At 47.0% G+C, this 26,992-nt stretch overlaps 1 protein-coding gene and 1 pseudogene across 1 annotated transcript; one reads left to right on the top strand and one right to left on the bottom strand.

Moving 5' to 3' along the window:
• Positions 1 to 535: 535 nt before the first annotated feature.
• On the top strand, positions 536 to 26,992 carry C20H17orf67 (chromosome 20 C17orf67 homolog). The gene is made up of 4 exons (XM_055395477.2): positions 536 to 665; positions 1,572 to 1,672; positions 23,610 to 23,747; positions 26,564 to 26,992. Exons 1-3 carry the CDS (start codon positions 536 to 538, stop codon positions 23,724 to 23,726), a joined length of 348 nt encoding a protein of 115 aa, XP_055251452.2. The 3' UTR covers positions 23,727 to 23,747; positions 26,564 to 26,992.
• LOC148774632 (sorting nexin-7-like) lies at positions 10,792 to 12,339 on the bottom strand (annotated as a pseudogene).

Here is a 26,992-nt window from a genome sequence, read left to right as displayed (position 1 = left end):
AATAACAAAACTCTCTTTTAAAAAAGGAGAGAGGATAATGATTGATGTAAGGTTACGTTGCTAGAAAGACATAAACCCCAGGCATGAACCCTGGTCTATCTGGCTCCAAGATCAGCTGAAAAAAATTTCCCCCTCATCAGGCTCCTGGTTAATTTCCCTGCCCACCTCTGAAATTATGGGGGAGGTCAAATTAGATTGGTGAATGGGCTTTGGAAAAATGTCATAAAATATGCAAATGTAAGAGATGATTCAACCTCAATGAAACAACAGGAGCATAAACAGAAGCTGCAGAAAAACACAAGCTACTCCGAGATGTCTATGTATCTGTTTAAATGAAATGGTTGTTGCGTGTTGCTTTGTCCAATTCAAGCTCTGAAAGTCATATGACAGAGGGATAATTTCCTTCCTCAGGATGAAAATTTATAGGAATTCAGAGGAAAATATTTTGGTGATCATAATAAAAACTTCGAGTCAGATGAGTTTTGCATCATGCTGTGAGCGCTGTGAGTCAAAGCACAAACAGTGTTTGGGCCGGATGTGGCTTCCTTCAAGTAGGCTGGCTCTCCGTGGGGGGATTCTTTCTGCGACAGGCAGAGAGTGGACCGGCAGGATGAAGGGGTTCTTTGTGCTTGCGCTGTCTCTCACCTTGCTGATTTTCTTCTCAGGTGAGCATTAACTCCCCAAACCTATTTCTATGCTGACAAGATAAACTTGAATAAATCTATTTTATATTTTTAAAGTATTTTTTCAGAATTTCAAATAATATGCAATACATACTAATTCAATGTTTCTTTTTTTTTTCCTTAAGAGTAGGCTCCCAGAATTGCTATCATAAGGGATAAACTATTTTTTTTAATCTTTAAATTCATTTGAATACTAATTCTCAAAAATGCTGATCTTAAAATTTGACATATATTTTTTTCACTTTTTTTTGGGCTGTGCTGCCTGGCTTGTGGGATCTTAGCCCCCTGACCAGGGATTGAACTTGGTGTTCCCTGCAGTAAAAGTGGGAATCCTAATCACTGAACCATCAGAAAATTCCTTTGGTATTCTTTTATTATGATAATAGCTTTTAGAGTTTGTGTGTGATTATCAAAACTTGATTTACTTTAATTATAATATCTGTTTTGAGGGATTGTGGGTGCTTACCAAGTTTAACAGAATCTTCTTGTCACGGGGGAACCTTATAGTAACAACTTAAACTAGATTTAGTGTGTTAAGGCTTTGAAAGAATCTCACCAAAGCAACCCTGAGGGATAAGAAACACACTGGCCAGAGACCTGAAGAAAATGTGTTTAAAGAAACATATCCATTAAAGTAACGGCCACGTTTAGAGGAATGGGTCATCGCAGTAGGTAAAGGTTTTAGTTATGCAGCCTTAGCCATCTCAGGAACAATTAAAAATTCCTCTCTGAGCCTTTAGGAAAGCCCAGCCCTCTGAGACAGGTCCATGTGAAAGAACGTTTGTGTGCTGACCCAAATTGGACTTGCAAACGCTTGGCCTTGGATGGCAAGATGGCACGTGGATGGGGGTGCCTGACAGTCCCTGAGGTCCTTCCTGACTTTTTCAGGGGCCTCTCCCATTCTGATGGAAAAGCAGGCCAAGCAGCTCCTGAGATCCCGGCGCCAGGACAGGCCGAGCAAACCCGGGTTCCCCGATGAGCCCATGCGGGTGAGTTCTGGGCAGGCTCTGGGCTGTTTGAAGGGAGAGGGAGGTGGTTGGAGTGCTTGTTCATTATGAAACCAAACGAGGTGGTCCTCCCAGCCCAGGGATGGCGTTAGATGGAGGCTCTATGGAGTCTCAGGTGCAGGGTGATCACCTTCTTCTCAGGCCTTTCTCTTCTGGAGGTGCCAGCCCCACTCCCCTGCTGTTCACACAGGCTTTATATGGAAACAGTGCAGCCCCTGCTGGGGGTCCAGGATCCCGAGTGGCCTGTCTTGCGGCTCCTCTGAACAGTTTGCTCGGGAGCTGTGCCCTGAGGCTGGTGTCAATCCCGTCTTCTCCGTCTTGCCTTGGGCCCTGGGCAGTCTGGCCCAGCATGCCCGACCAGTGATGATGCTCTGTCTGAGCAAGGCAGGATCTCGGCCCTGCTGCCACCAGCTTCTGCCCTCGCCCCACGCCCCTGATTTCAGGCTGGGGCCTTGGCTCAGCCCTGTAGGGTCCTGGTGTCCGCCTAGATTTCTGAACCAGGAGCCCCTCTCCTGCCTTCATTTTGTGACTTGTGCCACCCTGCCTTGTCTCGCCTTCCTATGATGGAAGTGCTGACATTCCTCGTGTTTTTATGCCACTCAGGTGAAGGGAAGGGCTTCCCAGGTGGCTCAGTGGTAAAGAATCTGCCTGTCAAGGCAGGAGATGTTGTTTCCATCCCTGGGTTGGGAAGATCCCCCGGAGAAGGAAATGGCCCCCACTCCAGTATTCTTGCCTGGAGAACCCCATGAATGGAGGAGCCTGGTGGGCTACAGTCCATAGGGTCGCAAAGAATTGGACCCGACTTAGCAACTAAACAACAGGTGAAGGTAAGTAGCAGCGACCTCGGCCGAGTCAGCATGTCTGTGAAGCTGTGTCTGCGGTCCAGGCTGGTTCCCACCCTGTGTCTGTGCCAGCCAAGCCCCACACTCACCTCTGTTCATTGTGTCTGCAGCAAAGCCCCACAAAGCAATGGCTTTGCTCCCTGTGAAATCGAGGGGGCAGCTGGATTAGTCCCTTTAAAAGGCTCTCATTACCATGCTCGGCCGCACAGTGGTGGCTGTGGGGAAACCGTTGGGAGTTTGAATCTCCCCATTTTCCAACTATGGAACTTCAAAGAGGTTCCCTCACGTTTCTCAGTACTCTTGACTTCAATATTCTTGACTGTAAAAAGAGGGTAACAAATAGTACTATTTATACTGCTATGATATCATTGTTATAAACAGGAGCATAAAGCAACTCCTTTGTGAGAACAGAAGAAGGTAATTCATACTAAGGCACTTAAAAGAGCACTCAGTAAGCAGTAAGACTCCTCTGAGTACTAAGTACCAGGGGCGGGGTGCAGCAAGGCTGCAGATGGTCCTCTGGGTTTCTGCTCCCCACCGGTGGGAGACACAGAGCAGCCAGCAAAGCGCTGTTTCCCAGAGTCACTTAGAAACCAAGCGAGGGCTCCAGACTGTGAAGGGTGGCTGTGGCTTTGTTCCTTTTGGTGGGAGAAGCCAGAGGTGGCTGGAGGCTCTGAGTGCAGGGGGCCGGGGCTGGCGGGGGCAGACGCGGCAGCAGGGAGGGTGCGAGGATGCTGGACTTCTCCCAGCGGACAGTCAGAGGATGATTTGAGTGGGGGAGTGCAGACTCGGGCTTTAGACAGACAGCCTTTAGAAGAGGTCCGGGATTGAAGTCCGAGTCTGCCGGCGCTCAGAGGTGGGCATAAGCAGAAGACCCCTAGGGGCTCAGGAGGAATGTGAGGGGATGGGGGGAACCAGGCAGGGAAGCGTGAGCGCAGGGGACAGGGCTGGGAAGGGGCGGGGTGGAGGGGGAGCAGGGTGCCTGGCTGCAGGGTCTCCGGGGGGCCCCAACTGGTCCTTTGTGCTTTTGGGGTGTTGTCTGGAGGGGCCGTTGCAGAGGCTCTTCCTCGTGGGCCCCGGAGGCTGGGGGAGGCTGGTCCCCCACCGGTGCCCGGGAGACAGGCTGTGCTCGGCTGCAGAGTGGGCCGAGCTCCGGTCGGTGCAGGGCGGCCTGGCGGCGATCGGAGGCTGCTTAGGCAGCAGGGGCGCGGGGCGTTAGGCGCCGCCTCCCGCCGCCGGCTTCCTTCCTCCGCCTGTGCCCGCTGCGCACCGCGCTCGGCTCTGTCCTCAGACGCGGCTTGATGTGGTCCTTCCCGGCCCAGAGTGCCCCGGAGCTCCTTCTCTGACTCCTTCCTTCTTCCCAGCTACTGACCATCGCCAGCCTTCATCTGTGACAACCCTCCGCTTGCCTCCGGCTTTGCTATTTTCTGGAATATCTGGCTTTGGGGTTTTGCTAATTTGGTCGTCTTTCATAGGTTTGACCACCGACTCGGGCTTCCCAGGGGGCGCTAGTGGTAAAAAAAAAAATTGCCTGCCAATGCAGGAAATAGAAAAGACTTGTGTCGATCCCTGGGTCGGGAAGATCGCCTGGAGGAGGGCGTGGCGACCCACTTCAGTATCCTTGCCTGGAGAATTTCTTGGACAGAGGAACCTGGCAGGCTATAGTCCATAGGATTGCAAAGAGCTGGACACTACTGCAGTGACTTAGCATGCACGCACGCACCACTGACTCATCTTAACTCCTTGAACTTGTCTGATCTAGTTTCTGTGATTCTGTCTGGACTCACCCACCATTTCCTACACATGCTGTGTGTGTACAGTCCTGTGTGTCCCTCACCAAGACACTGACCTGTGTCTAGAATCCTTAGCCACTCAGTCAAATTTAGAAAAGTGCATGTTGTGACCTAAGGTTGAAATATGTACATAAATATGCAACAAAGCGTTTGGTACTTAGTTTATACCTGTAGGTCTCACGCAGGGGTGCTTTTGTTCCCCTAACTCGGGGACATTTGCCGACCAAGACTGCTGCTAAAGATCCTACAGTGCGCAGAGAAGCTCCCACAACAAAACTCCTCTGGCCGGAACTGTGATAATTAGAGCCGGGGTGAGGAAGCCTGTCTGCAGTGCTGGGCAACCTCTTCCTCTTCCACCGTGTGTGTCACTCCGTGTGTCCCGCACTGTCACTCACAGTTACCGCCACCCACGCACGGTCCTGGCTGAACCAACTCAGCTTCCAGAATCACATTTTTTTTTTCCTTAGGAGCGTGTTTCTTCACCTTGGCTATGTGCTGGAATCAAGTGGGGAGGTTAAAAATATGCCACCCGGGACCCCTCGGGGGGGAGTGGCCCGAGGTCTGACATCGGGGAGGGGGTAGAGGCCCCTGGATGGTATCAGTGTGCAGCTGGAGCCCAGAATCAGCAGCCCGGGCCTTCTCCGGGGAGGCCTGCCACGGGCAACAGCGGGGAGCGCGTTTAGAAAGCAGTTGAGTGTTGAGCTGAGTGGTCTGGAGAGTAGGTGGCTTGGTTGGTTAGATGAGAGAGAGAGAGTGTGTTAGAGGGTTGAGTGTTCGAGCAGGGAGCCCTCCACGCTGACCAAGACGAGCTCCAAGTTACATGCTACATCCGCTGTGCCCAGCCAAGCATCGGACCTGAGGCCTAGACTAGATGTTCTTTCCTTAGAAGCGTATGTCCATGGTATGGATAAGGATGAACCAGAGCCTTCCAGCCTGACTCCAGTTATCTAACGAGGTTATCTGGCACACGGGGTCTGAGGAGAGGGCCTCAAGCTCTAACCTGAAAGAGGAGGGAGGCTGGGAAGGCTTCCTGGAAGAGGCACCACTGAGCTGAGGCTTGAAGGATGTGGAGTTTGCAGTGTGTGGGTGGGCGCAGTGGGACGAGAGCGCCCCCCAGTGTGATTCCAGGCTATATTCTGTGCAGACTCGTTCTGGATTATGGCCTTTCGACTGGGGGTGAGTCCTTTCCTTTTCCTGGAATAGCAGTTGTCTCTGTAAAATGCAGAGTTTGGGCCAGAGTCTGGCTAAAATGTTCATCCCAGGCTTCCTAATCTAGAATCTGGAGAGAGCATCAGGGCGACCAGGTTCTTGGTGCCAGTCAGCAACTGACAGGAAGAGCCCGCAGCCAGACCTGGACTTGGCAGGGACCAGAGGGGTTTCTTTGGAGCCCCTGGAGGGACTTGTGTAGGGGCCCCCCGAGCTGGCCCTGCTGCCAGGTGCCCGGCCCCCTGCACTTGCGGCCTGGCTTGGCCCCACCTTGTGTATCGTTGTTGAGTTTTCCTTTCAAGGGATTTACTGAGGGCAAGGTGAGCAATACCAACCACCTGTTGTGTGAAAAGGGGCAACTCAGCCCCTTTTTAAAAATTACACTATTTTTTAGTTGAAGTGTAGTTAATGCACAATGCTAATTCGTGCTCTACAGCCAAGTGAGTCAGTTATACATACATGAACACATGCATATATTCTTCTTTCTGTTTCACTGGCCACTATGGTCTATCACAGGATATTGACTATAGTTCCTTGTGCTGTACAGTTAATTGCCTTACCGTTTCGAGTCACCCCTTTTAGCTGAGCAACTGGTGGACGTCACCACCGTCTTAACCTGTGTCGCTGTCGAATGTGAGCCCTGGGTGCAGTGACCTCTGTTTGTCAGCAGGTCACCAGGAGGCCGCGAGATGCACCTCTGGCAGCATAAACCACACCTCGTGGCTCTTTACCTTTTGCCGAGACTGCTTTCTACCCTCCTTCTTTCCTTGTGCAAACCGTTTACCTACATGTTCCTTTGTTAGGGATGGACACACTGTTCTGTGTGTTCAGGGTAGCAGATATTGAGTGTGTGTGAGAGAGAGTCTGTGTGTGACTGTGTGTATAGGATATATACGTACCTGAGGGTGTGTATATATGAAGGTATGTGTGTGTGTATGACTATATGTGTGTGTGTGTGTGAGCGTTTGTGTATGACTGTGTGTGTATGAGGAAGTTTATGTATGAGAGTGTGTGTGTGCATGAGGGTGTGTGTATGTGTGTTTTGGAAAAGGCATCGCAGGATAATGTTTTTCAGACAGTCTGGATTCCAGTCTCCTGTCTTTTGACCTTGAGTGTCTACAATACACGGGATGATAGGTGATGAGCATGGAAGGTCCTCTTGGGGCCAGGTTGGGAGGCGTTGCCTGTCCTAGCGGAGTGGACTTTCATTCTATATTGGGTGGGAGCCACAAAGGGTTTGAAGTGGGGAGGTTAAGCTGGCATGCAGGAGCCACTTAGAGGCTCAGGACACAGCCTCTTGAACTCTGGCCTTCAGGTCCCGTTATCCACGGGATGTGGGATATTACGTTTTTGGACATGTTATGTAACCTGGAGATGGACAGGTGGGCTGGGATGGATGAGCAGCGTGGGTCTGTCCTCGGGAGCTGAGCCTGAGACTCATGTGCTCAAAATTACTGAGAGATGGACGGCGGGTTATTTCGTTTTGCTTCTCCCGTCTGAGGGACTGTGCACAAGAAAATCCTTTCAGAGAGAAGAGAGGCTATTGATGAGAGGAAGCGGATGCTGCTTTGGGGAGGGATCAAGAATTCAAAATGAAAGCAAATAGGCAGATTTGCCGTCATCTCTCCTCGGGAGCGTCTATGAAGCAATGTTTATGTTCTTGACACTTGGATTAAATATTGGCAGGCGTTGGCTTCTGTGGAATGATAGGTGTTTTGGAAGCAGGTTCAGACAAGCTTTGCCCACACATCCCGGGGGCTGGACTGCTTTGACAGCCTGTATCCTGCCGACTCATAGCAACAGCGGCTCCTTCCTGACTGTGTGGTGGGAAGGACAGAAGAGCGCCTTTGAAAAGATCACTGGTGCAGCCTCCTTGTGGGGAGGCCTGGCTTCCACCTCAGAGGAGTGGGAACACCTTGCTGGCACCCTCGATGGAGGAAGGTGAGGACCGAGGGAGAGAGGAAGAGATGGGCTCGGGGGAGGAAGCAGGAAATGCTGAGTGTCTGAAGGCAGGGAGGAAGGGGTGGAAGCCCCAGAGGCGGGGATGGGGAGAGGGGTCGGGGTGCGATGGGTGGGGCGGTCAGAGAGGCCCACCTCTGACAGAGCTCCTGTGGTGGGAAATAGCCGACACATTCATTTTATGGCAGGGCCTTGGCGTTGAGTTCCAGCTCGTTTTCTGCTCTGTGACCACCCTCTGTGGCCCTCACCCCGTAAGAAAAGTCTGCCCTACTCAGCAACCTTGTGTTAGTGGTTCTCTGGGGGAGTGGCAGAGGACAGGTGTGTGCTGTGCAGGCTGAAGGTGGCTGACAAAACGGAAAGGGGTGCACTCGGATCTGGAAGCTGGAGTGACGGGGGAAACACGACCCCCACATCTTCAGAGAAGCAGGGGAATTGGGTTCTAGATGTCGCAGGAAGGCCACAGGCCCTCCTGGAGGGCTAGGATTCACGTGGGGACAACCCCTCTGGGGACATCTGGGTGTTCGCTGAGTTCATGTACTCTGCTCTAGGATTTAGGACTGAAGGTTATGAAGACATCATGCTAGAAGTCTCCAGATACTCAGGTAGGAGAAACAGCCTGAGAAGCTGAGGGAGATGGCTGTGTGGAAAGAAGGGCTGGGCTCGGGGTGCGAGGGGAGAAGCTGGAGAAAGATAGTCCTGAGTGTCCCCTGGAGTGTGTCAGCAGTCGCGACGGCACTTCTGCTGATGGTCAGGGTTTGGTAGCTGAACTCTCAGAACTCCAAAAGTGGTCCCCAGCCCTGCTGGTGGGCTTTGCTTGGGAGCGGAGGGCGGATCTGAGCCACAGGCTGGGGGTCCCAGGGGCACATCTAAGTTTGAGAAGTGCTGTCCTGGACGGACGGCTCTTAGCTTCTACTCCCAGCATCCTGGGGACTGGGAGCAAGCTGGTGCTTATTTTGTTTCAACACAGGGATCCCTCTGGCTTCCCTCTGGACTCTCTGCTCGAGTGGATTCCTGTTTTCCAGGACACCTGGCCCCTGGCTTCTCTCTCTGCTCTGTGGTTTCTGCTGCTCAGCCACAGTCTCCTTTGCTGGGTTCTTAGCCCTCCACAATCCTTTAAACATCGGAGCATTCCAGGGCTCTGCTCTCTGCCTCTTCGAGTCCCCTAGTTGAAATATCACCTCTGTGCCGATGGCTGCACACTCCTAAGTCCAGCCAGGGCTGTCTCCATGAGCTCCCTCACACAATTGTCTGCTGGGCTGTTTGCACTGGAACATCTAGCCAGCAGCTCAGACCTAACCACTCCCTGCCCTTGCCTTCCCCCTTGGGGTTAGCGGGGCGGCCACCTCCTCCTAGTTGTGTGAGCCTGAGATCCAGCATCTGACCACTTCTCACCCTCCCCTGTCACCACTCAAGTCCTTAGAGTGGACCGAGCCACATCCTTTCTGGACCCCTCGGCTTCTGTTCTCAGCAGAGCAACGAGAGTCAGTTCTTAAAAACGTAAGCCAGACCCCATTGTCCCCCCCTTAAATCCTTCCAGTGACTTCCTGCCTTGCTCCAAACACTGCCATGGGCCGACAGTGGCCTGCGAGGCCCTAGAGGTCTGCTCACTCCCTCTGTTCCCTCCTTGACCTCCGCCTGCCTCTCATGCCTCTCCCCGCCCCACCCCTGCAGTCACGCTGGCCTCCTCCCTGTGCCTTCAACGTGTCAGGCTTGTCTACTCCTTCACTGCTGTAGTTCAGGCTACGGGGAAGGCAGGGTTGCCTTTATTTCATGACTTCTTTACTATCCTTTACTTCTACAAGAAGTAAAACTTCCAGTTCCTTCTAAACTGACGCGTAGGATAAATGTATTGTGCTATGGTCTGAGTGTCTGTGTTCTCGCCTCCCCTCCATTCATATACTGAAATCTGAACTCCCAAGGGACGGAATCCAGGGATGGGGCCTTTGGGTGGTACTCAGGTCATAAGGGCTCTGCTCTCATGGATTGTAAATGGGATCAGTGTCCTTATGAAAGAGGCCCCAGGAAGTCTCCCCAGACACATCTGCCATGTGAGGATGCAAGGAGATGTCTGTGGCTGCCAGACAGCCCACGTCCGCCCCTGCTTCCACCCTGATCTGTGATCTTCCACCTCCTGGGCTGGAAGAAGTCAGCTTCTGTGGTTGGGGAGCTGCCCAGTCTGTGGTAGTTCAGGTTATAGAGCCTGAATGGACTAAGACATGTTACAACTTATTTATTTTATTTAACTCTTCCTGGAACAATGGGCATTGTAGTTATTTCTGATCATGATATCCTTGTACACATGTATGTTTTGCCAATTTCAATGATAAGAAATGAAAATTCTGAGTCAGAGGGTTTATGTACTTGCAATTGAAACAGGTACTGACAAATCGCCTTACCAACTCCCAGCAGTAGTGTAGATAAAAATACCTAGTTCCTTGTATTCTTGGCAACACTTGTTCTTATCAGACTTTGCCTGCACAACATTCAAAATGGGGATAAATAAGGTTTTAAAAGGAAGCTCAACTGCATACTTTTTCATCTGTTTCTCTTAATATTATACACATTTCTTCATATTATTATAACTCTTTATAACCATGATAGTAAATTATCCTCTTTTGTTCAATCATTTCCACTATCTTTTTAAATCTAATTTTTCATATTAAACTTTTTATTAAAACTTAGTCTTTGCAATATATTTAAAATGACATATTCCACAGACAAATATTTAAGAGAAAACTACTTTATGTATAATTATTGGCATACGAATTTAAGAACATATTTAAAACTAAGATAAATTTTTATATGTATATATAAATATAGTTAAGTTGGAAGTGGAAGTCACTCAGTCGTGTCTGACTCTTTGCGATCCCATGGAATTCTCCAGGCCAGAATACTGGAGTGGGTTGCCTTTCCCTTCTCCAGGGGATCTTCCCAACCCAGGGATTGAACCCGGGTCTCCCACATTGCAGGCAGATTCTTTACCAGCTGAACCACAAAGGAAGCCCAAGAATACTGGAGTGGGTAGCCTATCCCTTCTCCAGGGGATCTTCCCAATCCAGCAATCGAACTGGGGTCTCCTGCATTGCGGGCAGATTCTTTACCAACTGAGCTATCAGGGAGGCCCATCCAAATTGGATATATATCCAAATTCATATCAATGATCCAGAACACCTGAGTTTTAAGTTGTTGGTTTTCCAGATAGTGTGAAACACTTTTCATCCACTTTAGAAAGGACCCTGGCCATCTAGAAAGAATAATTTTGTTTAACAGACACTGTTTCCCAAAGATCACATAGAAGTCTTCAATGCAATTGCAGTTTATCTTCAGAAGCTTCTTCCAAGTGGTGATCTGTCCGCAATGTAAGGAAGGATTCCCGTGTAGCAGGCACTAAATACTGGAATCACACCATCAGAGATGAATGGTAATTCACTTTCACTGCTCCTCATAGAGAATGTTCTCCTCAGCTGTGTTTGTAAATGCTGACTTGATATCATTTGCATTGTTTTGTTTCCATCTTTCCCAATCTGCTTTCAGGGTTTTATTAGTGTACTTCACTTTATTTTCCAGTTTTCCAGTGTCTTCTGTAAACAGATCAGTATCTGCCTTTCTGGAGGTCAAAGCTTCAACTTTGGAATCCAGTTCTGCCTGTCTTTGGTCTTTTCTTTCCATGACACCCATTAACGTTTCCCTGTAAAGAACATACTCATATACAACAGGAAGCAGGGCCTCTGAGAGGCCAGACATCTGTTTTCAGAGCCCTTACAGCATTTGTCAATGCAGCTGGCAATACCTTTTAGAGTATCGGCCAGATCTCCTTCTGATGCTGACCACAGAATGTGAATTGGGTCATATTCTTTCATTTCATCAAAATATTCCCTTTCGTGCAAATTCTCTGAGATGTTTTAATCTATCAAATTTATTTTCTGGCTGAATATTTCAACAAAGTTATTCATTTCCTTGGATTTCTCGGGGCGACTTTTAATTCCTCTCATTGATAATGCAGCCGCTCTGTCTGCCGCATCCTGCTGAGTAATCTAGGCCCTTGCTTCTTGCGAGAAGAGTTCCCAAGCTTGTGCAATAGGAAAAACTTTAAAGTCCTCATTAAATGTTAAGAGTTGGATGATCAGCAACTCGGTTTAAAAATTTGTGCAATGCCTTCCGGCGTGTCTCAGTGACGTCACCGTTAAAGCATTCCACTGTTCTTTCACTATAAACTTTTCTGGCGATGGTGGAATAATCAGAGTGGGTTGTGCTTCTTCAAGTTTTTCTTTCAGTCAAAGAAAACCTTGATAATGTCTACTAACTTCGAATTCACTGGAGTCAAATTCTCCCTGAGATGTCTTAGTAATAATCCTGTAAGTAATAAAAGTTTCAATTGTGGTAACATGGCTTTCAGGTTCATCAGCTGTAACGAAAAGAAGGTGTGTGCCTTGAGTTTAGTTTTTATTTTATATTGGAATATAGTGTGTTCACAATGTTGTATTAGTTTCAGGTATGCAGCAAAGTGATTCAGTTATCCATATATCCATTCGTTTTCAGTTTATTTTCGCATATAGGTTATTCTAAAATATTGAGTAGGGTTCCTTGTGCTATCCAGTAGGTCCTTATTGATTATCTACTTTACATATAGTAGCAAGTACATGCTAATCCCAAACTCCCACTTTATCCCTCCCTGACGTTTCCCCTTTGGGAATCATAAGCGCGCTTTCAAAGTCTGTGAATCAGTTTCTGTTTTGTCAGTAAGTTCACTTGTATTGTCTTTTTAGAGTCTACGTGTAAGTCATATCATATGATATGTGCCCCTGTCTGACTTCCTGCACTTAGTATGACGATCTCTAGGCCCACCCATGTTGCTGCAAATGGCATCTGTTCCTTCCTTTTTATGGCTGAGTGATACTGCATCGTACACATGTACTACCTCTTGTTTACCCCTTTGTCTGTCGACCATTTCGGTTGCTTCCATGTCTTGGTTGTGATAAGTGAACCTCAGGGTGCGTGTGTCTTTTATAATTATGGCTTTCTGCAGACATATGCTCAGGAGCGGGATTGCCGGGTCATATGGCGGTAGCTCTATCTTAGTTTTTCAGGGAGCCTCTGTGTTGTTCTGCATACTGGCTGCCCCAGTTTACATGGCCACCTACAGTGCAGGAGGGCTCCTTCTTCCACTGTTTCTTCTATGATAAACAAAAGTCTAAACATTTGTTCTTACAGTATGTTTGACATTTTGAATTAGTTGCTAAGGACATATTGCCAGAAAATAAATTACTGGGTCCAAGTATATGAATATTTTTAAAGCTTTTAGTATATATTTCCACATTGCTTTCTAAAAGTTTTAAAAGATAATTCATGCTCTTGTCCTCCAAGAGTGTTCCGGTGGAGGTTTTAAGGTAAAAATACGAGGGGAGCATGATTATGGTAGCTTAAATTGTAGATCAGTTGGCCATTTCTGGGGCGGGAAGAGTGGATGCAGTCAGGGAGGATGTAGGATCAAAACTGGCTTGCGGGTGTCTGTGTGGACACGTGGGTGTGTTCAATGGCATTGGAAACCTAGGAGGAGGAGCAGGTTATCTGGAATGATGATGTGTTTGAAGCGCTTCTCTGACAGCACCTGCCTTTGTACTTGTTTCTGCTGCTCTTGCCTGCCTGGTTAACTCTACTTATTTGCAGAGGTTCACCTGAAATGATGCCTTTTTAAAGAGGATTTCCTGATGTCCCCATCCTCCCACCGTGAATTACAGCATCCCTCTGGCCTAGCACTCACAGCATAAACTTGCTATTTCTGACTTAAAAAAACAAAAACCAACCAACCTCTCTCTCTTACTAGATTGCTCTAAACTGCTTGAGCAGATGGACTGTTTGTTTCACTTCTGGGCCCCCAGCACCAAGCAGAGTTTGACATTTACTAAATGCTCATGATACCTACTTCCTTTCCTCTCTCTGCTTCTCTCCAGGGGAGAAATGTTGTAGGACATAACTCTACCATAGAACTGGGAGCTTATTTCAAAGACATCTTCGTCATGGCCTTGCTTAAATTCATTAAATTTCTCTTAGTCATTCCAAATTTTAGGGAAGAAATTATTGCCAACTGCTGGGGTGAACCATGGAAATTCTCTAAAAAGATGACATCTGAGCTAAAATTATGTCCTTTTTGATTATATTCGTAAGCACTTGTGTGCCCTGGGAATATGCTTTCCATTTTGGCCTGTGTTCCTTTAAGGAATGTTCTTTTTGGGCAAGTATAAATCATATTAGCTTTATTGTAAATAGTCTTTGTAAAATATACTTTTGTATTTGGCGCCTTGACAAATGTATGTAGTGACTCCATTACCCTTTCGTGCCCTGTGATCTCAAAAACCAGTTCAGAGCAACTGAGAGGCAAATTGTGAGCATAAATGATTTGCCTTCTTTTAGGACTGAGCCTTCTGGTGGCCCTGAGCAGTTCTGACTGTATGATTACCTTGCTTTTACTAATGAGCAAAATACTTCATCCAAATGTCAGTGGGTCTTTAATTTCATGCAAATGTCATGGGAAGAAGTTTGCCTTCTTGGAAGAAGATCCCACCTTGATAGATTAACTGTCTAGTTTATGACTCTGAGCTAAGCTCAGGTTCCAGTGGGTTTTTAATTTCATTATCACACCTCTCCTGTGCCATTATAAAGGACCTCGTCCAATTTCTGCTCTAATTACTGAGAAATTATTTATTTAAACCATTATAGTTGGCATTGGACATGGAAAACAGATATTGGTTTTTGTTTGCTTTTTTTTCCCCATGAAGAAAGAAATTAAAAAAAAAAAAAGAAAACTTATTTTCCATCTACCCCTTCTTTCCTGATCCAGGAACATTTGAGATTATCATTAATGCTGGGCCATTTCTAACCTAGCCAACACAATTGTTGAATTTGTGGTTTTCAGCAGATTTGCAGTTTGGCTTTTCATCTTTGACTAATGATTGCTTTTAGGCCTTTGTGGCGTATTCATTTCCCTAACATTTTAAATAAATAGTGAAATGTCATGGAAACCAGAGCTTGTTTCTTTCTCTCTATGTGTGTGTGTCTGTATTGTTTTTCTTCAACAATGATTTCAGCCTCTATTTAGGAGTGTGAAATATATATATATATATATTTCATTCTTGGATGCTTTTTATGTACATTTGGCCTGGGCCATTATAATGGGCAGATTGACACAGATACCCAGGAACCTCCCAAGGAGGAGTTAGTGAGATTGTGGAGAAAGAACAGTCATTTCACTTACTCATTCACTTGTCTGTACCTTTCTCTGTGTGTTTTATTGACGTCCTACTATGTGTCAAGAAGTAAGTCACATAAGTAAGTGACCAAGGTGTGTCTTGGTCACTCATCAAAAAGCCAGATAGGTGTTTGGCTGAGAGGGACAAGGATTAAACGAGTAAGGATGCCAGTGAGCATATAATTATAAGAGGTGCATAAATGCCGTTTTTAAGTTGTGACATTCTTTCCTATCACCACCAATCTCATTGGAAAAGTCTTTTTGGAAGCTATCAGATTCATGGTTGCAAATGTGTTTCCCAAAGTTCTAATTTCCCCTTGAAAGCTCAAATTTCATCATTTAGTAACAAGCACTGTCAGTTGTTTTCCTGGAAGTGACAAGCTCAGTGCATTTGTTTTTGGAAAGATGCCTGCCAAACAGGCACATGAAACACACCTAGTTCAACCCGTGACAGCTACAGTCCCCCAGGTGCTTTTTCTTGAGAAAATGGTTGCACTTTGTGGGCAGCGGAAGTGCTGCTTGTGTACTTCCTGTTGGTCACTTTCTACGGCTTTACCAGGGCGTGTTTCAGTGAAACTGGCATGTTAAGAATGCTTTATTTTTGTTATTTATTTTAGCTGTGTGCATGATGAAGGACATAGTGACCACTAGGATAGCCGGGTGCCTTTGCTCCTGCAGAGGCGTCAGTTTTACCCACAGTGAGGGGACTTCCCAAGTTGCTCAGTGGTAAGGAATCCACCTGTCAATGCAGGAGATGAGGGAGACGTGGGTTTGATCCCTGGATTGAAAAGATCCCCTGGAGTAGGAAATGGCAACCCACTTCAGTATTTTTAGTTGGAAAATTCCATGGACAGAGGGGCCTGGCAGGCCACAGTCCATGGGGTCACAAAGAGCTGGACATGACGGAGTGACTGAGCACACACGCACGCACGCGCACAGTGAGAAGGCAAATGTCTTAATATTATTCAAAAACTAGTTTTGACATCATGGACCCACGAGGGGAGCACAGATCACGCTTTGAGGACCACGGCTTTAGTCTTTTATTCAACAAACATTTATTGAAAGTGTCCTGTGGACCAGTTCCTGGGAGAGATGCTCTATCCACAACTTCAGGGCATGCTCAGGTCTTCCATATCAAACAGCAACCAAAATTAACTGAGGAGGGCTTAGTCAAGGACTTTTTACAAAGGTGTTGCAGGATGAAGGGGAACTGACGAGAAATGATAAAGGCTGCAGGGCTGAGGCTCCCGAGGCAGGAGGGTGGAAGGGAAGAGTATGGTTCCCAGACCCAGAGGGGCAGACCTCTAGAAGCTGGGTTGTCAGGGGAGCTATGCAGACCACCTGCCGGGAGTCCTCGGGGAGGTACCAGGGGAGTCCGTATGGACCCCACCTCTTGCCTCCTGCCTCCAGCCCTCTGCTGGCACCTCCTCCTCCAAACCCAATTGGGATCTGCAGGACAAAAGCGTCCGTGTTGCAGTTCATCTAGGTCAGCCTCTTAGTGCCAAGGGCCAGGCAAAGGAAGGGAGAGAAAGGGTTTATTTATTTATGGTTGCACCGCGCCATATGAGAGATCTTAGTTCTCTGATCACGGATGGAACCTGCACCTCCTGCATTGGAATCCAGAGCCTTAACCCCTGGACGGCCAGGGAAGTCTTGAGAGTGGGTTTAGAAAGGAAAAGGCAGGTTAGGTATTTGGCACAGAGCTTCATTTGTGTCATTTTGTTTTATCCTGGAAACAGCAGTGAGGTGAGTGCCTGTGCAGCCTCATATTGCAGATGGACAAATTGAGGCTGGATGCCTGGTGGCTGCATGGTGAAGAGCCTGCCTACTAAAGCAGGAGATGCAGGTTTGATCCCTGGGTGGGGAAGATCCCCTGGAGAGGGAGATGGCAACTCACTCCAGTATTCTGGACTGGGAAATCCCATGGACAGAAGAACCTGGTGGGCTATAGTCCATGGGTTTGCAGAAGAGTTGGACACGACTTAGAGACTGACATGGAAAGCAGCAGTCGTGGTAAGGTCTTGATTGGAACTAGCCCTCATCCAGACCCAGACCTGACCCTCTTAGCCCCTCCACCACATGCCTGGCAAACAGGCAGGCAAGAAGACAGCAATGTGGGTTTCCTTCAGGGCGCTGTGACATGGAACAGCTAAATAAGTAAAGCTATGTGCTGAAAAGCTCTTGTTCCTTCTTTACAAGACTCCACGCTGCCTTCCTGCTCCTCCCAGTGACTATTCTCTGGCCAAAGACTCTGCAGACAGGGCAAGACAGGGCAGGGCTGAGTCCCAAACTCACAAACGTGTCCAGCAAGCTGCTGGGGAGTCCTTGTTGGGTCCCACAAGGAGCCCTCCCAGCAACCACCCCCTCCCTGGCTGTCCTAGAGACTCCTCACCCAGGACACAGGGTACATCTTGATGAGTTAAATGAAAGCAATAACATAATCAAAACAATTTCATACTGCCTGAGTCCTGGGGAAAGAAAAAAACATTTCAGGAAAATTGGACACCTCATAATTCATTTTTTTGCACAGTCATTAAATTAAAAAAAATATCTAAAATAGGATGTAGACTTCCTAGAGGATTTTCTTGAAACTTAAAAACTCAAGAGTTATAAACTGGACTGTCTGTTAGAGCTTTATCAATGCCATTGGACGGTTTTAATGATTTAGGATTTTTAGATCTGCACCTGCCAAAATTATCTTCTAAAGATATTACCACCTATGTGTATAAGGTGAAATGCTACTTCTCTGATTAATGGCCTACAGCTTTGGGTTATCTATATGGGCTCTTATGGACTGTTCCATGCATGCTTTGCAGTGATTCCCATCCCATAATTTCAGCACTAAGCCTTATTTCAGGGCAATGTTGACAACATATCTCCATCAAATTGAAAGTCAATTCTCTGTCTTTCAAAAGGAAACATCGAGTCCATGTGCCAACACATGAGCCAACATACACAGCACCTCCACTAAAAAGTCTGATGAGGCCCAATTAAATCCCTACTCTCAGGGAGAGGTCACTGCTAAGCTGAGTGACCAGAGCTGTGCTGGGGGAAGTCCAGAGAGCTGCGGTACCACAGAGAATCCGAGAAGCTGCCTGGAGGAAGTAACATCTAAGCTGAGGGCTGAAAAATCAGATCAGGATGAGATAGAGAGTTGGACCATAAAGAAAGCTGAGCTCCGAAGAATTATTGCTTTTGAACTGTGGTGTTGGAGAAGACTCTAGAGAGTCCCTTAGACTGCAAGGAGATCCACCAGTCCATCCTAAAGGAAATCAGTCCTGAATATTCATTGGAAGGACTGATGCTGAAGCTGAAACTCCAATACTTTGACCACCTGATGCGAAGAACTGACTCATTGGAGAAGACCCTGATGCTGGGAAAGATTGAAGGCAGGAAGAGAAGGGGACAGCAGAGCATGAGATGGTTGATGGCATCACTGACATGATGGACATGAGTTTGAATAAACTCTGGGAGTTGGTGATGGACAGGGAAGCCTGGTGTGCTGCAGTCTATGGGGTCACAGACAGTCGGACACGACTGAACAACTGCACTGAACTGAGGAAAAAGAGAAGGCACAGGGGTGTTCCGGGCAGAGAGAATAGCCTAAAATCAGAGCGCAGAGCAAGCATAGCCCATCCGGGGAAAGATGGAGCACAAAGCTCGTGTGGGATGATGGTGATGGGAGAGGCTCGGGAAGTGGGTGAGGCAGGGTCACCAGCAACCCTGCAAACCACCTTAAGGAATTTTCCTTAGCCCAGTGGGAGCCGTTCAAGTATTTTAAGAGAGGAAGCAATTGCACATAAATTGTTTAAAAAGTCGCTTTGCAACACAATGAAGAGATAGACAAAACCAAACCAAACCAACAGCAGGGATTTTTCACTCTCTTCTTTATAACTTTAAATTTTTACATAATTTGAAAACAGTAATATGTGTCACCTGTGATAAAAACAATAAAGCCATTTTCATTATTCATATTTTAAAAATCTACCTTGGCAAAAGACCTGAACAGATACTTCACCAAAGAACATGGACTGAAAAACAAGCATCTGAAAAGATGCTTGCATCATATGTCGTCAGGGAAATGCAAATTAAACAATGAGATACCACTGTATGCCTGTTGGAATGGCCGAAACCCAGAACACTGACATGATCAAATGCTGGCAAGGTTGTGGGACAACAGGGACACTCATTCACTGCTGGTGGGAATGCCAAGTGGCACAGCCACTTTCGAAGACAGTCCAGTGGATTCTTACACAACTAAAAATCTAAGCATCATATGACCCAGAAATCATGCTTCTTGTCATTTATTCAAATGAGTTGAAAACTTGTGTTCAATACAAAAACATGCACATAAATGTTTATCACAGCTTTATTCATAATTGTCAACACTCGGAAGCAACCAAGATATCCTTCAGTGGGTAAATGGATAAATTGTGGTATATCTAGAAAATGAAATATTATTGAGCTCTAAAAAGAAATGGGCTATTAAACCATGAAAAAATATGGAGGAAATTTAAATGCATATTTCTAAGTAAAATATGCTAATCTGAAAAGGCTACACATAGTATGATAAGATATTCTGGAAAAGGTAAACATTGTTGTTATTTAGTTGCTAACTTGTGTCCGACTCTTTGGGACACCATGAACAGTAGCACACCAGGCTTCCTTGTCCTTCACTGTCTCCCAGAATTTGCTCAAACTCATGTCCATTGAGTTGCTGATGACATCCTCTGTCATCCCCTTCTCCTTCTGCCTTCAGTCTTTCCCAGCAACAGGGTCTTCTCTAATGAGTCAGCTCTTCCCATCAGGTGGCCAAAATATTGGAGCTTCAGCTTCAGTATGAATCCTTCCAATGAATATTCAGGGTTGATTTCATTTCAGATTGAGTGGTTTGATCTCCTTGCAGTCCAAGGGACTATCAAGCATCTTCTCCAACACCACAGTTCAAAAACATCAATTCTTTGGTGCTCAGCTTTCTTTATCGTCCAACTCTCACATCCATACATGACTACTGGAAAAACCATAGCTTTGACTATATGGCCATTTGTTGGCAAAGTAATGTCTCTGCTTTTGAATGTGCTATCTAGGTTTGTCATAGCTTTTCTTTCAAGGAGCAAGTGTCTTTTAATTTCATGGCTGCTGTCACTGTCTGCAGTGATCTTGGAGACCCCCAAAATAAAGTCAGCCATTGTTTCCATTTTTGCCCCATCTATTTGCCATGAAGTGATGGGACTGGATACCATGATCTTAGTTTTTGGAATGCTGAGTTTTAAGCCAACTTTTTCACTTCCTCTTTCACCTTCATCGAAAGGCTCTTTAGTTCCTCTTTGTTTTCTGCCATTAAGGTGGTTGTTGTTGTTCAGTCACTCAGCCGTGTCTGACTCTTTGCAAACTGTGGACCGCAGCACATCAGGCTTCCTTGTCCTTCCCCATCTTCCAGAGCTTGCGCAAACTCATGTTCGTTGAGTCAGTGATGTCATCCAACCATCTCATCCCCTTTCGTCCCCTTCTCCTTCTGACTTCAATCTTTCCCAGCATCAGGGTCTTTTCTAATGAGTCAGCTCTTCGCATCAGGTGGCCAGAGTATTGAAGCTTCAGCTTCAGCATCAGTCCTTCTAATGAATATTCAGTATTGATCTCCTTTAGGATGGACTGGTTGGATCTCCTTGCAGTCCAAGGGACTCTCAAGTCTTCTCCAGCACCACAGTTCCAAAGCATCAATTCTTCGGCGCTCAGCTTTATTTATGGTCCACCTCTCACATCCATACACGACTACTGGAAAAATCATAGCTTTGACTAGACGGACCTTTGTTTGCAAAGTAATTCTCTGCTTTTGAATATTCTGTCTAGGTTGGCCATAACATTTCTTCCAGGGAGCAAGTGTCTTTTAATTTCATGGCTGAAGTCACCATCTGCAGTGATTTTGAAGGCCAAGAGAATAAAGTTTGTCACTGTTTTCACTGTTTCCCCATCTATTTGCCATGAAGTGATGGGACCCAAACCCATGATCTTAGTTTCTTGAATGTTGAGTTTTAAGCCAACATTTTCACTCTCCTCTCTTACCCTCTTACCTTCATCAAGAGGCTCTTTAGTTCCTCTTCACTTTCTGCCATAAGGGTGGTGTCATCTGCATATCTGAGGTTATTGATATTTCTCCTGGCAATCTTGATTCCAGTTTGTGTTTATCCAGCCCAACATTTGTCATGATGTACTCTGCATATTAGTCAAATAAGCAGGGTGACAATATACAGCCTTGACCTACTCCTTTCCCAATTTTGAACCAGTCAGTTGTTCCATGTCTGGTTCTAACTGTTGCTTTTTGACCTGCATACAGATTTCTCAGGAGGCCGGTAAGGTGGCCTGGTATTCCCATCTCTTTAAGAATTTTACACAGTTTGTTATTTATGATCCACACAGCCAAAGGCTTTAGTGTAGTTAAAGAAGCAGAAGTAGATGTTCTTCTACTTCTAAGGTAAACCTATGAGACAGTAAAAAGATCGATTGTTATCAGGGGTTAGAGGGGAGGGAGGGATGAACAGGCAGAACATGAAAGAATTATAGGGCAGTGAAAGTATTCTGTATGATAGTCTAATGATGGACACATGCCATTATGCATGTGTCTAATCCCATAGAATGTACAACACCAAGAGTGACCCCAGCATAAACTCTGGGTGATGATGTGGTGTCGATGGAGGTTCATCTCTTATAACAGATGCACCACTCCGGGGCAAGATTTTGATAATGGGGGAGGTTGTGCATCTGTGGGGTATACGGGAAATCACTGTATTTTTTGCTTCATTTTGCCGTGAAACTAAAACTTCTCTGAAACATGTCTATTAAAAAGAAAAGAGAAAGAAAAAACAAACAAGCGAAAAGCACAGTCCCTGCCCGCCCCCCAGACCCTGCCCCTGAAGTTGAGTGGAGAGGAAGGAGGTAAGGCTGGAGGCAGGGAGAGCTCCCCAGGTGCCAGGGCGGGGACCGTGCAGCACGGCTGGGGACTGCGGCTGTGCAGGGGCGGTGGGGGGGATCCGGGACCCGCTAGACTTGGGGCTTGACTGGCTGGTGGGGCTGGAGTGTCAGGCAGAAGAGGAGATCCCGGAGCACGATGAAGCTCTGCCTCCCCAGCCACCTGGGGTCATTGACGGAGACTCTGGTCGCACAGACAGGCAGCACTGAACAACCAACTGCTCTCTGTTGCGGACACAGCAGCATGCAGAACCAGTCACATTTCACAGAGGTGAAACTGCACACGTGGCCCTTGTGACTGGCTTTTTAAGCTTAGCATAGTATTTTTGAGGTTCAGCCGGATTGCAGCATGTGTCATTCCTTTTAATGGCCATATAGTATTTCCATTGTCTGCTGCTGCTGCTAAGTCACTTCAGTCGTGTCCAACTCTGTGCGACCCCATAGATGGCAGCCCACCAGGCTCCCTCGTCCCTGGGATTCTCCAGGCAAGAACACTAGAGTGGGTTGCCATTTCCTTCTCCAGTGCATGAAAGTGAAAAGTGAAAGTGAAGTCACTCAGTCATGTTCGACTCTTCGCGACCCCATGGACTGCAGCCTACCAGGCTCCTCCGTCCATGGGATTTTCCAGGCAAGAGTACTGGAGTGGGGTGCCATCGCCTTCTCCTCCATTGTCTGCAGATACGTTATATTTTATTTACCCATTCATCGGTTGATGGACATTTGGGTTGTTTCTACTTTTTGACTGTGATGAATAATGCTGCTGTGAAAATCTGTGTACACACTTTTGTGTGAAAATATCATTTTTCCCATTGCTCGCTCATATACTAACTCTTTCAGCATTTTAAGAATTTGCCAGGCCGTTTTCACAAAATGCCCCTAGATCCCCCAGTAACATTTTTTTTGGCTTTAAAACTTATTTTTTTTTGACAATAGCATATCAACTCCAACTTTCTTAGAGTTATCCTTTACCTTTTGAAAAAGATGATTTTATCACAAATGCGTGCTGCCATAACTAGTATATTATTAAGTTATGCATGTTTTCAGCTTCATTAAAATGATGCCACACTATAAACATTGTCTTCTTGGAGTTGCTCTTTTCACTCATGCGGTTTCTAAGACTCATCTGTGTCTCTCTATGTTATTATAATCACATTTTCACTGCTGCGTAATATTCTGCTTTGTGATCCTACCATAATTTATTCATCCATCCTCCTATCAATGGATGTTTGAAATGTTTCCACCTGCTTCCAGTATTTTACTACTACAAATTTATTGCTACTGTAAACATTCTTATCTTTTCTTGTTCTCAAAGTGACCAGTGACATTCACAACTGAATACTTGTTAGAAATGCAAATTCTGGAGCTATATCCCAGACTCATTGAATCAGAAACTCTGCGGGTGGGGCCCAGCAATCTATAGGTTTTTAAAATTTTGTTTTTATTTATTTATTTCAGTTTTAGTTGTGGCATGTGGGATAATTTTTCAGTGGCAGCATGTGTGATCTAGTTCCCTGACCAGGGATGGAGACCCCTGCATTGGGAGCGTGCAGTCTTAGCCACTGGACCACTAGGGAAGTCCCAATCTGTAGGTTTTAACAAGCCCTTTAGGGGGCTTCTGATGCCTGATGAAATTTGAGAATCACTGCTCTAGGCTATGAAAAAAGAGTGGCATTTCAGGACTCCAGGCAACAGCTTCTTTCTCAAAGTGGTTGTTTCACGTGACTCTCCATCATCAGTGCCTATGAGCCCCCATGGACACACACCCTGTCGGCACTTGTGGTTGCTGGTACTTCCTCCTCCCTGGCTGTGCCGCTGCATCTCAGAAGCACAGCCATACCCCGCCCAGGGGCGGCTCAGCCGTCACCATGGAGAAAAGCTTCTCTCTGAAATGTGTGTTTGTTTTACAGGAGTACATGCACCATCTGCTCCTCCTGGAACACCGTGCCGAGGAGCAGTTCCTGGAGCACTGGCTGAACCCACACTGCAAACCCCATTGCGACAGGAACCTGGTCCATCCCATCTAAATGGCTTGGGACCAGCCTCTGGTATGTTCCTTCTCCCAGGCCTTCTGTTTCAGGGAGACAGCAGTGAGCAATGCAGGCAGGACTCTGGGGGACTTTCAGAACCTGACGCTACAGGAACCAGCAGGTCAGCTAGTTATGGGTTGGAGATTGGGAGGAGTGAGGCGTGAGAGGTGGTTGGGGACCAGGTGGAGAGGATCACTGGGGACATGCAGGGGGGCCTGACTCCTACTGAGTCACCTGGAGATCCCAAATAGGGGAGGGATGAGATCCCAAATAGGGGAGGTACGAGACCTCGTTTGCCACCCAGAAAGAGTTCCTCTGGAATACAAATCTGGAGAAGTGTAGCTTGTTGAACTTGGATCTTTCCAGGGGGGTCAACATCCATGGGTTTTACGGGTGACATCTCAAGGGTCACCACTGTCACCAGGATCAGAAACTTATTTTTTCGCTTGATCTTAGCTCCCTGACCAAGGATCACACCCAGGTCTCAGGAGTGAGAACACCGAGCCCTAACCACTAGACTGCCAGAGAATTCCCTAGGACCAGCGCCTTCTTTACTGCCTCTGCATCTTCCAGCCTGGGACCTGCCCAGCCAGCCCAGTTTTCCCTCCTCCTTTGGCTCTGCCCTTTCAGGCCCCTGAGCTCGACGGCTCAGCCTTCTTAGCACACCCGAGCCCTGCACCTCTGTTCCTGCGAGGGGCTGCTTGCGGGTTCCCTCCCTGTCCATCCGTGTCCATGTTCTTGCTCCCTTTCCAATTCTTGCCAGATAACATGGCAAAACCCCTGCAGAGGTGCAGCCTGGTGAGTTCATTTCTCCTCTGTCATGTGAGTGGAGCCAGCAGGGCAGCGTATGCACTTGTCGCTTGATCCGCTGTGGTTAGCAGACGCCTTGTTTCCTTGTTCCCTCTGTGCCACTGTGAGTGGACGCATGAACATCCCCTTCAGAGGGCTGCTCTTTGCAATTTTCAGGGTGCTGTTACACAAAATCTCTCATTTGGTCCTCTTAACATCCTTGGGTCATTGCAGGGCATGAATTTTAATCCTTTTTTTTTTTTCTTTTTTAGTTTTGGTCATGCTGGGTCTTCGCTGCGACGCTCAGGCTTTCTCTAGTTGCAATGAGCAGGGTTTCTCTTCGTTCCGGTGGGCGGGCTTCTCATTGCAGTGGCTTCTCTTGTTGCGGAGCACAGGCTCTAGGCACACGGGCTTCAGGAGTTGCGGTACCCAGGCTTAGGAGTTGTGGCTTCTGGGGTCTAGAGCACGGGTTCAGTGGTTGTGGCTCGTGGGCTTAGTGGCTCTGCAGTGTGTGAAATCTTCCCAGGCTGTTTGCTGAGCCCAAGTCCCCTGCCTTGGCAGGTGGGTTCTTATCCACTGGACCACCAGGGAAGTCTTTAATCCTGTTTTATAGGGGATTTAACTGAGTGTGATTAAGCTACTAATGCATGCCAGCCCGTGGCTGATATGGCTGTCTTCTGACAGCCCCAGATCCTGCACGCTTTCTGTGGGCTGTACTGCTGGGACCTGTGTGTGTGTGTTTTGGGGGTAGATAGGGCATGGTCCTTCTGAACAGTGAGAGGAACGGAACAGGAGTTCTGTTTTTGAGGTCTAGGGGCTCTGCTAACATCCTGCTTTGATCCCTCCAGGCTCTGAGCCACTTCCTTCCTCTGTCAGAACTCGTTCCTCCCCTGGCACCTAAGACCTTTGTCCTCCAGCGTCAGAAGCCCTTGCTTACAGAGTACATAAGCCCTCAGGCTCTAGAACCTGGTCGACTTGGGTTTGGCACTCTTGTGTTTCTGCTCTGTGACCTTGGACAAGTCACTTAATCTCTCTGAGTCTCTGAGCTGGGGTAGTGATGATATGTACAGAGCCAGGCAACGAGCAGGTCCCTGGTCACCTTTGGTGCAGGTAAGAGGAGAGACTTCCAGGTTGGTGAGCCTCGGGGCAGCAGCCTTGCCTCTGGTGGTGGTGGTGGCTCCTGCAAAACAGAGGATTCCGCGGGGGCCTCGCTTCAGAAGACCAGGAAGCGGCTGCGGGGATATAGCGTTCTGACTGTGACTCCGCTTCGGAAAAAAATATTCCTCACTTCCTCATTTGTAACATGTAAGGGTTGCCCCTCTTATGGCTATTCAGAGCATTAAAAAAGTCAGGGCATGGAAAATAGTACTGCCCCGGCACATGCTAGGAGGTGTTCAGGAAATGACAATCTGGTAGCTGTTTCCCCTGCCCTCCTCCTCCCCGCTTCTTTGTCAACATCATCATCACATTGACATTATTTTCTTTTAAAAATTTTTTTAAAAAAACTTTTTATTTTATATTGGAGCACAGCCAATTAACAATGTTGCGATAGTTTCAGGTGGACAGCAAAGGGTCTCAGCCATACATATTCATGCATCCATTCTCCCCCAAACTCCCCTCCCATCCAGGCCGCTCAGTAACATTGAGCCGAGTTCCCTGTGCTATACAATGGGTCCTTGTTGGTTATCCATTCTAAATACAGCAGTGTGTGCCTGTGGATCCAAACCCCCTAACTATTCGTTCGCTACATCTTTCCCCCCGATAACATGATTTCCTTCTCTAAATCTGTGAGTCTATTTCCATTTGGTAAATACGTTCATTTGTATAATTTCCTTTTAGATTCTTCATATAAGGGATAGCATATGATATTTTCCCTTCTCTGTCCAACTTACTTCACTTAGTATGACAATCTCTAGGTCCATCCATGTTGCTGACAGTGGCATTATTTCATTCTTCTTAGTGGCTGAGTAATATTCCATTGTATATACGTACCACATTCTTTATCAACATCATCATCATAACATTATTTTCTTGTTCTTTTCCAGCAAGCGCTTTGATGAGCAAAGGCCCGGATACTATTGAAACAAGACGAGGCTCCTTTCATTTCTTTTCCAGCTGTGGAGTGGAGATCTCCAGGGCTTGTGAATTGTGGGCACAGCAAGATTGTGTTGGGGACTAATGGCAAATATTTATGCTGCTTCACTTTACTAACCTGAATAACTCATTGAAACCAATCACTGAGACTGTAGATCCTCCCCCCCGTCCCCTTCAGTGCTCCCTTCCTACCAGTTTGAAGGGTAAGTAGAAGGAGAATCTTTCCTGGGGCTGGTGGAGCTCGGACCTCCAGAACAGGAGAGAGGTTAGTGGGAAAGCCTTGTTCAGCCTAGTGAAACACACCACTCAGGCTGTGGGGGTTTTGGTCATTGCTTTCTTTCCCTCTCTCCTTTTCTGCTCTAATAAATACTGGTGTTAAA

Source organism: Moschus berezovskii, chromosome 20 (genome assembly GCF_049115385.1).
Source record: "Moschus berezovskii isolate FMDL1 chromosome 20, NW_MosBer_1.0, whole genome shotgun sequence".
NCBI classification, from domain to species: Eukaryota; Metazoa; Chordata; class Mammalia; order Artiodactyla; family Moschidae; genus Moschus; species Moschus berezovskii.
The sequence above is the reverse complement of the archived record's forward strand: the minus strand, read 5'-3'. Positions and strand labels throughout refer to the sequence as shown.

Coding starts and splice junctions, on each gene's coding strand:
- C20H17orf67 (XM_055395477.2), top strand. CDS start 536: ATGTGGCTTCCTTCAAGTAGGCTGGCTCTCCGTGGGGGGATTCTTTCT. Junction 666..1,571: donor CTTGCTGATTTTCTTCTCAG/GTGAGCATTAAC, acceptor TGACTTTTTCAG/GGGCCTCTCCCATTCTGATG. Junction 1,673..23,609: donor TCCCCGATGAGCCCATGCGG/GTGAGTTCTGGG, acceptor TTTGTTTTACAG/GAGTACATGCACCATCTGCT.